Source organism: Pipistrellus hanaki (assembly GCF_964339955.1).
Source record: "Pipistrellus hanaki genome assembly, chromosome: X".
Classification (NCBI taxonomy): domain Eukaryota; kingdom Metazoa; phylum Chordata; class Mammalia; order Chiroptera; family Vespertilionidae; genus Pipistrellus; species Pipistrellus hanaki.
Window position 1 is genome coordinate 25,257,487 of NC_140524.1, and position 15,727 is coordinate 25,273,213.

The following is a 15,727-nucleotide window of genomic DNA, read 5'->3' on the forward strand; positions in this document are numbered from 1 at the left end:
GACAGTTACCTGAATTATATATTTTTAAAAATCTAAGAACACTCAATCTTTTCAGAGATAACCTTACAAAGTAAAACTAAACTGACAACTGTGACACACTCATTCCTAAATTGGAGGGGCTTGATTTTATTAAGCTACTTGCACTTCTTATATACTCTAAGGAGATGAGCAACATGGTCACTCTCGCAATATAATTAAATCTACGTAAGGGTAGAGGTCCTAAAGAGTTTAATGTGAACATATTAACTAAAGCAACCACTTAGCTTGCCCAAAAGCTGTTGTTCATTCCAATTAAAAAAGAGATTATAGCATGGATGTGTATGTTTATTTAAAAATACTTACAAGATCCAGCGCTGAGCCGCCACCTAGGTATTCCATTATTATCCATAATTTTGATCCCTGCAAGAATCACAAAACAATGTATAATTATAAACTTGAGCATAACATAAACGTTAAATCTGATATACTATACTAATGTATTAGTTTTAAAAAACAGTATATTAAAGTTTGGTATTTGGAACCCTGAATATTATTTTTTACATAGAACATTAAAAATTAAAGTAAAATTCTGAGACTTGATCCTCCTCGAAATTTAGTTAGCTTATGATATAGCTAAATAAGTAGCTAATTATTGTTTCTTATTATAGAACTACTAGAGGCCTGGTGCATGAAATTAGTGCGGGGGGGGGGGCGCTGTATCTCAGCACAGCCTGCACCCTCTCCAATCTTAGACCCTTTGAGGGATGTCTGACTGACCATTTAGGCCCCATCCCACTAGAATTGGGCCTAAATGGCAGTCGGACATCCCTCTTACAATCTAGGACTGCTGGCTTCCAACTGCTCGCTTGCCTGCCTTCCTGATTGCCCCTAACCACTTCTGCCTGCCAGCCTGATCATGCCCTAACTACTTCCTGCCAGCCTGATTGATGCCTAACTGCTCCACTGCCAGCCTATTTGCTCCTAACTGCCCTCCCCTGCAGGCATGGTCCCTCCCAACTGCTCTCCCCTGCAGGCCTTGTTCCCCCACAACTGCCCTTCCCTGAAAGTCTGGTCGCCCCCAACTTCCCTCCCTTGCAGGCCTGGTCCCTCCCAACTGCTCTCCCCTTCAAGGTTGATCACCCTCAACTGCCCTCTCTTGCAGACCTGGTGCCTCCCAACTGTCCTCCTTGCTGGCCATCTTGTGGTGGCCATCTTGTGGTGGCCATCTTGTGTCCACATGGGGGCAGGATCTTTGACCATATGGGGGCAGCCATATTGTGTGTTGGAGTGATGGTAAATCTGCATATTACTCTTTTATTAGATAGGATTGGCAATTTTCATAATACCCAGAAAAGATAAACCATAGCTTTAAATTATTATTTTGAATTATAATATTAAAGGGAAAAGAAAGGTGCATTACAGAACGAGGAAGTAAATAGAAACCTGCAGAAATTTTGAATAGGAGTTCTGAGTGTTTTCATTCAATTTTCAAATTTAAGGACCCTGGATATTTTGCCTTCTTTTAATTTTTGCTTTTTGTTTTTATGTAGTTTACAACTTTATTCAGCCATGATTAATGAAAATTTTTATTAACTTAGAACCTAGAAAGAATAATATACCCTATTCAGTTAAACAGATAAGAGAAAGGGAGTATATAGCTTAAAAAGAATACGATTACTCCAGTTAGAATTAACTTCATAGTAAGTTGTACAAGAGGAAATGGGGTGCATTGAGAGAATGCATATATGTGAATCCCAAAACAGTTGTATATACACACACAAACGCACCATTCAGTTCTATCAGATAAAAGTTGGAATAAACCATTATATCTTTTTTCTTCCTTCTTTCAACTATACATTGAAATACTACGGATTCCTCTCCCTACAATTTCTTGAGTGGTAGTCCCTGAATTTCTGTGGGACCACAAAATTGACTGGAAGAGAAATGGTTGGTTTTACTATACTGGCAAGTGCCAAGTTGAGATTGGATTGTGTTCCAAAAGTACATTTTTAAGTAAGATGTTTGGAATTTAGAAAGCAAGCATTTCCCCATAAAAATAATGTCTAGTTTCCTGCGGTATTCCCCCAAAAGACAATTTAATATAAAGGTATCCATAGTACAGCAGGAAGAGTAGGAAACTACCTACTATTTATTATACCATAACAATATTTCTATGGGGAAATATATCTTCAGTGTGCTTAACTTGGGATGCCAGGAACACCTTTCTCAGCTTTACAAATCCAGCTGTGGGATGAAGATTCTAAAACTATTGTCAGTAGCTCTCAAATTCTAAAATCCCTGGGAAGTACTCATTCAAAATTTCCAAGGAGTTTAATTTAAAATGTGTAAGCATCTTCATGAGGCTGGGGCCTTATCATGGCAGAGAATGGATTCCAGTAATATCATGATGAGTGTTTAGGTGGCATTGCAGTGTGGAGAAGGGGATGTGGCCTAGGATTGGAGACCAGGGAGGGTGGGCTCCATTAATTTAAGATGAAAGGATTCCTCCTTTCTTTCTTGATGCTCACACTATGTAGAATGTATAAGAGAAAGAGAGGAACAATGCTTCCTCCCGCTAATCTTGACATCCACTCTTTCCTGTCACAAAGGGCCAGCTTAACCTGAGGAAAAAAAGAGCTGAAAGTCTTTGATAACAGTAGTGTCTATAGAAGGAGAGAGGGAAAATAAATTCCCATTATGTTGATTAGGGGAGAGGGGTTCTAGGATTGGGTCTTGTAACTCATTTTTATGTATAGAAACCAGGTATTCTGAACCTCAAAATTATGAAACTGATGTGCATTTTATATTCTTTTCAAGAGAAGAAAGGGCTTCTCACAACACTGTATAGCCTGAGATTTTTCTTTTGCACAGTGTATTTCTAACAACCATTATATTCTACCTTATGAATTCAGAATGCTTCCCATTCACCTGAAATTTAAAAGAAAAATAAAGAATCTTATAAAACATTTTTATCTGTTTCTGCAGTTCTGCATGAATGAAAGCACCTGTTTTCCAAGGTACAAATTCAAAACAGAATCTTACCAACTTCTATTCTTCACCAAAAATATTCATATAAAGTTTAAAATGTTATTCAAGTTATGACTAATTAACTTCTCAATCTGAAAAGAAGGCTTCCTCTTAGATTTTTCCCCCCTCAGTGGAAGTAGAACTTTTCTGAGACAGGCAGAGAACCAGAACTGCCAATAGCTCTTCTGTTTGAGTCCTTCTGATCACCACTTCCAGAGACAAGCCTCACTGGCAGATGGCCATAGGTCTGAACACTCAGAAGATTGCTAGGCAGGCATGAGTGCTGAAGCAAGGCCTGAGTGGGCATAGACATAAATGGTGAGCTGGTGGGGTTCCTCACTGCTCAAGGAAACTTCTGTTTACCAGTTCCTTGGCCACAGAAGTTCTCAATAAAAAAAAAAAAACACCAATCACAAGCAAAACAAAATAAAAACATCTAGATCCTATGTTTTCATTCTTTTGGAGGGACTAAAACTTCTACCTTTGATTTCTGGTAAAAGATGTTTGTGTTGGAGAAAGCAAATAAGTATGTTTGGTTTGCGTTTAAAGAATTAAAAAAACCAAGATGATGTCTACATTCTAGTTTACAATTCTAAAATAGCCAAGTGACTGGAAACCATAAACATATATCCTGTACATTTAAGCATTGGAAGTCTCTGTAGGAAAAACTCAACTTCTTCACTTATAAAATGATCCACACATTTTAAAAATGGGTCAGAAGAATAAGTTTAAATTCCTACATTAATATAGTTGGTCAGCTAAATGTTAGGAAGTAGCTCCCTGTTCCAAAATTCAAACTGCCTAAAGAGCAAGTATTCCATAACTGTACTATTTATTGAGGCGTGGCTGGAGTCTAGTGTTAACAAATTACTGGTATCTAGAGTATCAACTCTGTTACCCCATGAGGCCTTTGAACCCCACTGTTTGCTGCTAAAGGCAACACTTGGCCAAAGGGAAAAGAAATGCTGTGGAACTTGGAATGCATTTGTTCATAGAAAATGGACTTAAAATAGCTATTCTTCATATATGTATTTGAGAGATCATTATTATATATCAAGTACATGTTGAATGAAATGAGCTGATCTAGAACTCCAATAGCCAATCATGACATTGACCAGACAAACCAGCATGTATAAGTAAAATAAGCTACTCACCAAAGAACAAATGTTGTATGATTTCACATATATAAGGAAATTAATGTAGAGATACAGAAATTAGGATGATGTTACCAAGGAGTGTAATGAGGAGAGAATGAACACTTATTGTTTAATGTGTACAGTTCAAGTTGAGGAATATTAAAAAGTTCTGGAGATGGATGGTGGTGATAATTATACAACAAACAATGTACTTAATGCCACAGAATTGCACACTTAAAATAATTAAAACAATAAATTTTGTGATGTATATTTTACCAGGATAAAAAAAAATAGAATGTAGTATAGCCCGAACCTGTGTGGATTAGTTGGTTGGAACATCGTCTTGTACAACAAAGGGTTGTGGGTAAGATTCCCAGTCAAGGCACATACCTAGGTTGTGGCTTCAATCTCTGGTTGGGGCACACAGAAGGCAAACAATTGATGTCTCTCTCTCTCTCTCTCCCTCTTTCTCTCTTCCTCCTTCTCTCTAAAAAACTGATGAACATGTCCTTGAGTGAGAATAACAAAACAAAAAAAGAATGTAAAATTTTATAGAATTTCAAGTGACAGTAGAGATCATCTTACCATCTCTGAACTGTTTTATTTCAGTTTAGAATTCTTGTCTATGCCCCACCTTCACATCCCAACCTCCATCAAAATCATACTCAGGACTTAGTTCAAATTCTACTCCCCAGTTTTGGGGTTATTGCACTTTATGTAATAAATGAATAATAGGAGGCAAGTTAGATGTACATATCTGGAGCTAAAGAGAGAGGCTAGAACTAGAGATGTGAATTTAGACATTGTCAGAATAAAGTGAGTGAGACTGACCAGGAAAATATGTGTATAATGACAGCAATACACATAAGTAAACATCTGTAGAACTGAACCTCATATGGGGCTTCATAGAAGTGTGTTATGTGAAGTTTAAAGCTATTCTTATTTTGAAAAGCAGGAAAAACGTAAGTAGAAAAATTTTCCCTCCTCAATTTCCTTCATGTATTTTTTTTAAAGTTCTGGACATGGACAACAGTATGGTGATTGACAGGATGAGGGGAAGGGGGTGGGAAGAGGTAGAGAAAGGTATATGTGGTATAAATGGCGATGGAAGGAGTCTTGGCTTGGGGTGGTGAACACACAATGCAGTGTACAGATGATGTGTTGTTGAATTGTGCACCTGAAACCAGTATAATTTTGTTAACTAGTGACACCCTAATAAAGTCAATATAAAGGAAATGAACATAAAAAGAAAAACTAATATTATTTTTAAGGAATATTCCAAAAACATTCTACCAACCCTGGAGTTATGTACATTATGTACATACAAAAATCTCAGGAAAAATGAGAAGGCTACAAAATTGTATAGACTCTATTCTGGAATATTTTACTTAAATCATTCCATTATTTAAAAATAAATAAATATTAGTGGTGGTAGTATCTGGAGGGGAGCATATTTCCTTAACATAAACAGAAATCTAAATCTAAAGGCATTTTTGAACAGCAAATAAAGACATGATTCAAATTCTATTCAATGCCTGAGTAAGTTTCATTTTAATATTTACATTGAACTAGAAAAATATTTAAAGATTATAAAAGACTCTTCCAGTATTATGAGATCAGAAAGGAAGGGTTTGCTTATTTTAGTACACTTTATAAAGACTAACTTTGTTTCTCAAGAAAATCTGCAGTGAACTAAAATTAAAGGAAAATACTGTGGTCATACTGATGTGTTTGTCTGGTTTTTACTCTTGTTTTTAAAAATGAAGTTATACAGTGAGCTCAGTCAAAATGAACACCAGTACATTTTTTCATGTCTCAAAAAAAAAAATCATTACAACTGCATATAGTTCCAAAGAGCATATAATTTTCTCTCAAAAGCAATAACTTTTCCTTCAGCATACAGTGATTTCTTGGTTATGTATAGTATCCTGTGTAAGGACAACCTAAGAAAAACACATATCTTACTCTACTCAATTGACTTTACTCACAAAATTCCCCATGTCATCTGAAATGGAAGAATGGGTCACAATAAGAACATAAGTTGATTGATAATGCAGTTCCCAGATGGTATTTAAAGGATGCAGCCTTGAATTACAATGACTTCATCATTAAACAGAACCCTGTTATAATTGATATGAATTTACTGAAAAAATATGAGCCTACAGAGCCACACTATGTTTTAATATAAGTGGAAAATAAACAAGTTGTTCAATTTAAGAAAATAATTGAAATAAAACATATTAAAATGTTATAAAATCATAAGACATTTCTTTTTTGTGTATATGTGTACATATATATAGAATTAATACATATATGTTTATTTACTTTAAGGTAAATATATTCAGGATAAAAATAATATCAGCCAGCTATGAATGTCAACAGTTTTATCATGAAATAACATGCTTCTTAATATCATGGACTTTACTTAATGATGGGTAAAAGAAATAAAAATAATTCTGTTTAATCCTTGAAGAAGACATCTTAGATAATGGTTTTATGTCACTAACTGGTGCTGAGAACATTCTATAGTCAAGATTTGGATAAGAACTATCAGTTTTATTTGCTTAAAAATTAAGTATTTATTGGATGACTGGTACATGTATACCATGAGGGAAATTTTTTTAAAAGGTGAAATATTAGGTATATATAATAGAAAAAGACCTACAATTCATTTTATATGAGAATACTGAATATGAACAAAGACTATAAGCAACCAATAAACAGTCAATACCATTTCAGTACCCATTTTCATTATAATATAGAATAACTCTTTATAATTAGGGCTTACTTAATATTTTAAGTTAGTTAACAAAAATAGCTTATCTATGCCTAAAAATAGGAAGGGTCTGGAATTACCAGAATTCAATCCAGAATGAACAAACAAGGACAATAACAACACATACATACACACAACAAATTCTTGGGGCTGTAGTATAACCAAGGCTGCTATGGGAATTAGGAGGGAGACATAAAACTACTGAGATAGAGTGACCCTAGGACTATTTAAAAAGACTCTTACCACTAAATAAGCTTTCTATAATTATTTGCCTGGTAAAATGGAGTAATGGCTCACTGTAAGAAGTAAATTGAACAGAAATTTCCCGCAGAAATACCTTCTCTTGGAAGCTTTTCTTGAAGCCTTCACTTACCCCTCCAAAAAAGGATAGAAGTGACTACTTGATTATTTGTGTTCTACTTGTACCTTATACATACTTAATAACAAAATTGGCCCCGTTTTAGTGCAATATAGGATGGTGAGCTCCTTAATGGCAGAAGTGAGTTGTTCATTTTTACATCTAGCACTTAGTAAAGTGTATGATACAAAGTGACTATTTGGCTGTTTAATGATTCATTCTCCTATGCATTATTTGCACATTCATCTAATTCATATAATCCTATCTAATAAAGAAGGAATATGCTAATTAACCACCACACCCTCATAAGATGGTGGTGCCCACAGTCAATAAAGAGGGATTATGCTAATTGACTGCCACATCCTCACAAGATGGCAGCACCCACAGCCACAAGATGGGAACTCCCAGTCTCCTCAGCCCTGCCTCATCCAGCTTGAGTCCCCCAGACCCCTCAGCCCTGCCTCATCCAGTCTCAGTTCCCCCAGTCCCCTCAGCCCCACCTCATCCAGTCCCTACAGAATCCAGCCTCATCCAGCCTCAGTCCTCCAGCCCCCTCAACCCTGCCTCATCAGCCAGAATCCTTCAGAACCCTCAGCCCTGCAGGGGAGGCAGTTGGGGTTCTTGGGCTGGCAGGGGATGGCAGTTGGAGGTGATCAGGCCAGCAAGGGAGGGCAGTTGGGGACAATCATGGTGGCAGGGAAGCAGTTTGGCATCAATCAGGCTGGCAGGGAGCAGTTAGGGGGCTATTAGGCTGGCAGGCAGAGTGGCTAGGGGCAATTAGGCAGGCAGGTGAGTGGTTAGGAGCCAGCAGTCTGGGATTGCAAGATGGATGTCTGACTGCTGGTTTAGGCCTGATCCTGCAGGGGTCCCAGATTGAAGAGGGTGCAGGCAGGGCTGAGGGACACCTCCCCCACTGTGCACAAATTTCATGCCCTGGGACTCAAGTATTAGAATAAATCAGACTTTGTAAAAAGGCAGGAAAATTGTTGATGAATTTCTTATCTTTAGATAGGTTATCCTAGGGCTTATTTGGTCAGCAGAACATAAAAATATAGCATAAATTTTTATGTAGGTCAACAGCTTGAGAAGTTATAAACATACCCCTTTTGGCCTAGAAATAAAAAAAAATTAAACAAAACAAACCCTCCCCACCCCATGTAAACCCTGAAAATCGAAGAGCTAACTAATATTGCCTTCCATTAAAAATTTCAACACTAGGGACTTCCTGAAAGATGGCAGCAAGGTAAACACTCCTACGTGCTGCCTCTCACAACAACATCAGTGCTGCAACTTACCTAAGGGGATCTTACCTGAGACCTGAAAAAACCACAACTGTGGGGGCCCCAATCAGTGTGGACACGCGGATTCCACAGAAAGGTTGGGTATTGCCGGGAATAACGTGGGGTGTCTGTGTCCTAACAGTGAAAGCAGCAGCTGAAGCTGCGGCCGCTGTGGCAGCAGAGGCAAAAGCGCTTGCTGGGACCATGGAAATCTGTGCCCACAAAAGCCCCCTGCTGTTGGGTCTGGCGTGATTTAAGAGAATGGACGGGTCCCCAAAGTTGATAATAGTGGGGTTCTCTAGGGAGCAACCCATTCTGATCCACACGGAGGGAGAACAAAGGAGTTGGAAAGCAGTCTGTAAGTGCGCGCAGACTGGCCCATTGCACACCTAGGCTGGTTCCCCTGCAACCCTTTGCTTCTGAGAGATCACCCAGATTGGCTGGCCCTAAGAGACAGCAGGGGGAAACTGCTTTTCTGGAAGCTGAGAAGCAAAGTGGGGAGAACTTATCCAGGATTCAGCTCTGAGGCAAAAAACAAACAAACAAACAACAACAACAAAAAACCCAAAAATAAAACAAACGCTATTGAGTGCCATAGAAAAAGAAGGCTAGAGAAGCCAAAAAGACCGGGACATCAATCCAGAAACACTGCCACCTAGGGGCTGGAGTACAAACTAACTGTGTTTATAACTAGTTTTATTTGATCAAAAATCAAGAAACTAAGGAATCGCCATCTAAAATCAAGGACTAGTTTACAACACAGAGGTGCAGCAGAACGCAGGGAACTGCAATACTGTCTGAAACACGTGTGTGAAACAGAATAACAGAAGAAGTGAGTGGCCTTCACAACTGCACATTTTTTTTTTTGCTAAATCTTTTATTTTTTATTTTATTTTCATTTTTTGCATCTTTTATTTAAGAAACAAATTTTTTTCTTTTTTCCTCACTTGATTTTAACTTTTTAATTATTACATTTTTAGGTTCAATCAGCATTATTACTACTGCTATTTTAATTTTTTTAAGTGCCATTTCATTTTCTCTTTATTTTACATTGGAATTAGTGTTCTTCATTTTATTTTATTTTATTTTTTAAAATATATTTTATTGATTTTGTACAGAGAGGAAGGGAGAGAGATAGAGCTAGAAACTTCGATAAAAGAGAGTCACCGACCAGCTGCCTCTTGCACACCCCCTACTGGGGATGTGCCCACAACCAAGGTACATGCCCTTGACCGGAATCAAACCCCGGACCTTTCAGTCCCCAAGCCGACGCTCTATCCATTGAGCCAAACTGGTCTCGGCAGTGTTCTTCATTTTATTTTCATTTCTCCTTTAACATTGTTTAACCCTATCTCAACACTACCTTTACATCATCACTCTCATTCAAACCTTCCCCCTTTTGCTATCCTGTTTATCTTAACCCTTTCCTGCTTTATATTTTCCTTACTCTTTCTGTCTCCCCCCTGCAAAAATTTCTACCACACTTATATATCTAATTCCAATCCCCTGTGCCAAGTGCATACGCACCCCTCTCTGAGCTGTGTTAACTAACAACAACAACAACAAAATTGTTTTCCTCACTGTCCTTTTGATGCTGTTTGGGGCAATGTTGATTTTATTGTATTTTTTATGCTTTTTAGTGAGAGTATTTTGCTTATTCTTTTGTTATTGCTGTTGCTTGGTATTTTCTTATTTGATTGTTTTTTCTTTTTCTTCTGTTTTCCCTTCCTTTGCTGTAAATTAGGGGGGGTTGTAGATTGTATTATTCTCCAGGTACTGCTGCCAGCATTTGCTGGGGTTAGTGGTTGTTCTATTGAAATTCTCCTCATATATATAGATAATTCCCCATTTATCTCTAAGTCTCTTTTCTCTCTCTCTTTCTCTCTCTCTCTCTCTCTCTCCTCTCTCTCTCTCTCTCTCTCTCTCTCTCTCTCTCTCTCTCTCTCTCTCTCTCTCTCTCTTTCTTCTCCCTGTTTCCCAATTTCATTTTGACACTCCTTTATATTTATATTTCCCCCCATCTATGTTTTTCTTTTACTCCCTCCCTCTTCTCTTTTTACTCTTCCTCTTTCTCTCCTTTCCCCTAATTTGCCTTTCCCTAGTGGTTACATTTATTGGAGGTTATTAATATCGCAAATAAATTTCTGTTTAGTGCCTTGTGTGTTGTAACTGGTTGTGTTGTATTTTGTGTCTTTAAATCAATGCAGGAGAGAGAGATCTACATAACCATACATCCCAAAAAGAGAGACCATGGGGAGACAAAGAAACATCCCACAAATGAAAGAAAAGCAGGCATCACCAGAAAAGGAGGTAAACGAGTTAGAGGGAAGCAACCTACCAGAGCAAGAATTCAGAGTAATGATCATAAGATGGCTAAAAAGAATGGAAGACAAATTTGACAATATGGGTAAGACCCAAGAGAAAATGAAGAAGAACCAAGAAGAAATGAAGATGAATCAAGAAGAAATGAAAAATGACATCGTTACTATGAAGAACTCAATAGAAAGCATCAAGAGCAGACTAGAAGAAGCAGAGGACCACATAAGTGAACTAGAATACAAGATGAAAAAAAAAAACCCAATAGAGCAGCTTCTGGAAAAAAAAATTAAAAAGCAGGAGGGGAGCCTAAGGGAACTTTGGGACAATACAAAACAAAACAATATTAGAATAATAGGGGTTCCAGAAGTAAAGGAAACTGAGGAAGACATGGAAAACATATTTCAAGAAATAATGACAGAAAAAATTTCCTGAGATAGAGAAGAAACAACCCACACAAATCCAAGATACTCGCACAGTCCCAAGCAAAATGAATCCCAGAATACCGATGCCAAGGCACATTATAATTAAATTGGCAAACACCAATGACAAAGTAAGAATCTTAAAAGCAGCCAGAGAGAGACAGAAAGGAACCCCCATCAGACTAACAACTGATTTCTCCACAGAAACTAATCAGGTCAGAAGGGAATGGGATGAAATATACAAAGTCATGCAAAGGAAGGGTCTGAATTCAAGAATACTGTACCCAGCAAGGCTATCATTCAAAATTGAAGGTGAAATCAGGAGCTTCACAAACAAAAAAAGACTGAAGGAATTTATCTCCACCAAACAAGCAATGCAAGAAATGCTAAAGGTTCTACTGTAATAATAAAGAAATACGAAGCAAAGAAGGAACATAGGAGTATATAATAAAAATGGCGTCAAATAAATACCTATCAATAATAACTGTAAATGTAAATGGATTAAATGCTCCAATCAAAAGACATAGGGTAACAGACTGGATAAGAAAACAAGACCCATATATCTGTTGTCTACAAGAAACCCACTTCAGAAAACAAGACGCACACAGACTGAGGATAAAGGGATGGAAAAAGGTTTTCCAGGCAAATGGAAATGGGGTAGCAATACTTATATCTGAGAAATTAGACCTCAAAGTGAAGGACATAACAAGAGGTAATGAAGGCCACTTCATAATACTAAAGGGAGCAATCCAACAAGAAGAAATAACCCTGGTAAACATATATGCACCCAATACAGAAGCACCCAAATACATTAAAAAAAAAAAAAAACCTGCTGGAGGACATTAAGGGAGAGATTAATAGCAATACAATCATACTAGGAGCTTTTAAAACCCCACTGTCACCTTTGGACAAATCATCTAAACAAAAAATCAGAAAAGAAATATCAATCCTAAATGAAGCACTACACCAGATGGAATTAATCGACATCTTCAGAACATTCCACCCCAAAGCCACAGAATATACATTCTTCTCAAGTACACATGGGACATTCTCAAAGATAGACCACATGTTGGGACATAGGCAAAGTCTCTTCAAATTCAAGAAAATAGAAATCATATCAAGCATCTTCTCAGATCATAGTAGCATAAAACTGGAAATTAACTACAATAAAAATAATCCAAAGAAATCAAACACATGGAGATTAAACAGCATGCTATTAAACAATGACTGGGTGACCAGAGAAATCAAGGAAGAAATTAAAAACATCTTGGCAACAAATGACAATGAAAACACAACAATCCAAAATCTATGGGACACAGCAAAAGCAGTTTTGAGAGTGAAGTTCATATCTCTACAAGCCTATTGAAAAAAAAAAAAAAAAACCAAGAAAAAATGGTAACAAATTATCTAACTCTACAACTCAAAGAGTTAGAAAAAGAGCAACAAGAAAAGCCCAGTGTAAGCAGAAGGAAGGAAATAACAAAAATCAGAGCGGAGATAAACTACATAGAGACCAAAGAAACAATACATAAGATCAATAAAACCAAGAGCTGGTTCTTTGAAAGGATAAACAAGATTGACAAACCTCTGGCCAGGCTAACCAAGAAACAAAGAGAGAGGACCCAAATAAACAAAATCAGAAACGAAAGAGGTGAAATAACAATAGACCCCTCCGAAATACAAAGGATTGTAACAAAATACTATGAACTCTATTCCAACAAACTGGACAACCTGGAGGAAATGGACAGATTCCTAGAAAAATACAACCTTCCAAAACTCAATCAGTAAGAATCTAAAAACCTCAATAGACCAGTGACTTGGGAAGAAATTAAAACAGTCATCAAAAAGCTTCCAGCAAACAAAAGCCCAGCACCTGATGGCTTCACAGGAGAGTTTTACCAAACATTCAAGGAAGAACTAAAACCTATCCTCCTCAAACTATTCAAAAAAGAATTCAAGAGAACGGAACACTTCCAAACTCCTTCTATGAAGCCAGCATCACCCTAATACCAAAACCAGATAAAGACAACTCAATGAAAGAGAATTACAGGCCAATATCCCTCATGAACTTAGATGCCAAAAGCCGCAACAAAATTCTTGCAAGTCAGCTCCAGCAGAACATCACAAAGATCATACACCATGACCAAGTAGGATTTATTCCGGGAATGCAAGGATGGTACAATATCCGCAAATCAATAAACGTGATACATCACATTAACAAATTGAAAGATTAAAATCATACAGTCATATCAATTGATGCAGAAAAAGCATTTGATAAAATCCAACACCTTTTCCTGATGAAAACTCTCAACAAGGTGGGAGTACCAGGATCATACCTCAACATAATAAAAGCTATATATGATAAACCCACAGCCAACATCATACTCAATGGGCAAAAACTAAAACCATTCCCTCTAAGAACAGGAACAAGACAGGGTTGCCCACTCTCACCACTCCTGTTTGACATAGTACTGGCCATCGCAATTAGACAAGAGGTGGAAATAAAAGGCATCCAAATTGGAAAAGAAGAAGTAAAGTTATCCTTATTTGCAGACGACATGATATTGTACATAAAAAAAAACAAAAGACTCCATCAAAATACTAATAGACTTAATAAATGAATTTGGCAATGTAGCAGGATACAAAATTAATGCCAAGAAATCCATGGCTTTTCTATACACCAACAGAGAAACTGCAGAAACAGAGACTAAAAAAGCAATTCCATTTACCATCGCACCAAAAAAATTAAGATACCTAGGAATAAATTTAACTAAGAAAGTAAAGGACCTATATGCGGAAAACTACACGACACTGAAAAAAGAGATAGAGGAAGATGTAAGGAGATGGAAGAACATACCATGTTCATGGATCGGTAGGATCAACATCATCAAAATGTCCATACTTCCTAAAGCAATCTATAGGTTCAATGCACTCCCCATTAAAATACCAACGACATATTTCACCAATCTAGAAAGAACTCTCCAAAAGTTCATTTGGAACAATAAAAGACCCCGAATAGCCACAGCAATCCTGAGAAAGAAGAGTAAAGTAGGAGGGATCTCAATACCAGACTTCAAACTATATTACAAAGCCACTGTTCTCAAAACAGCCTGGTACTGGCACAAGAACAGACATATAGATCAATGGAATCGAATCAAGAACCCAGATATCAACCCAAATCACTATGTTCAATTAATATTTGACAAAGGAGGCACGAATATACAATGGAGTCAAGACAGTTTCTTCAATAAATGGTGTTGGGAAAATTGGACAGACACATGCAAAAGAATGAAACTAGATCACCAACTTACACCATTCACAAAAATAAACTCAAAATGGATACAGGACTTAAACATCAGATGGGAAACCATAAAAATACTAGAAGCATCCACAGGCAGCAAAATCTCAGACGTATGCCAAAAGAACTTCTTCACTGATACTGCCCCTAGGGCAATGGAAGCTAAAGAGAAAATAAACAAATGGGACTACATTAAAATAAAAAGCTTTTTTACAGCAAAAGAAACCATCAACAAAACAACAAGAAAGCCCACAGTGTGGGAGAACATATTTGCAAATGATACCACTGATAAAGGTTTAATCTCCAACATCTACAAACAGCTTATACAACTAAATAAAAGGAAGATAAATAATCCAATTAAAAAATGGGCAATGGACCTAAATAGAACATTTTCAAAAGAAGACAGAAGGAAGGCCAAAAGGCACATGAAAACATGCTCAAAGTCACTAATTGTCCGAGAGAATCAAATCAAAACAACAATGCGGTACCATCTCACACCTGTCAGAATGGCCAACATCAACAAGTCAACAAACGAGAAGTGTTGGCGAGGTTGCGGAGAAAAAGGAACCCTCGTGCACTGCTGGTGGGAATGCAGACTGGTGCAACCACTGTGGAGAACAGTATGGAGCTTCCTCAAAAAACTGAAAATGGAACTCCCATTTGACCCAGTAATCCCACTTCTAGGAATATATCCCAAGAAACTAGAAACACCAATCAGAAAGGATATATGCACCCCTATGTTTATAGCAGCACAATCTACAATAGCCAGAATTTGGAAACAGCCTAAGTATCCGTCAGCAGATGATTGGATCCAAAAACTATGGTACATCTACACAATGGAATACTATGCTGCCATAAAAAAGAAGGAATTCTCATCATTTGCAGCAACCTGGATGGAGTTGGAGAACATCATGCTGAGTGAAATAAGCCAATCAATGAAAGAGAAACACCACATGACCTCACTCATTTGTGGATAATAAAGAGCATTATAAACTGATGAACCAAAAGATAGATATAGAGACAGTATATCAACAAGTAGACTGTCAAATTACAGCAGGGAGGGGAGGAAGATCTGGGGGAGATAATAGATCAACCGAAGGACTTTTATACATGCATATAAGTACAACCAATGGAC

The 15,727-nt window shown here is 37.3% G+C and overlaps 1 protein-coding gene across 1 annotated transcript in view; it reads right to left on the minus strand.

The window, feature by feature from the left end:
- STK26 (serine/threonine kinase 26) overlaps window positions 1-15,727 on the minus strand; it is a 68,507-nt gene that overhangs the window by 12,546 nt on the left and 40,234 nt on the right. The window contains exon 4 of the mRNA XM_084870731.1: window positions 343-399. Within this exon, the coding sequence (XP_084726857.1) occupies window positions 343-399 (57 nt within the window). The remainder of the gene's footprint in view (window positions 1-342; window positions 400-15,727) is intronic.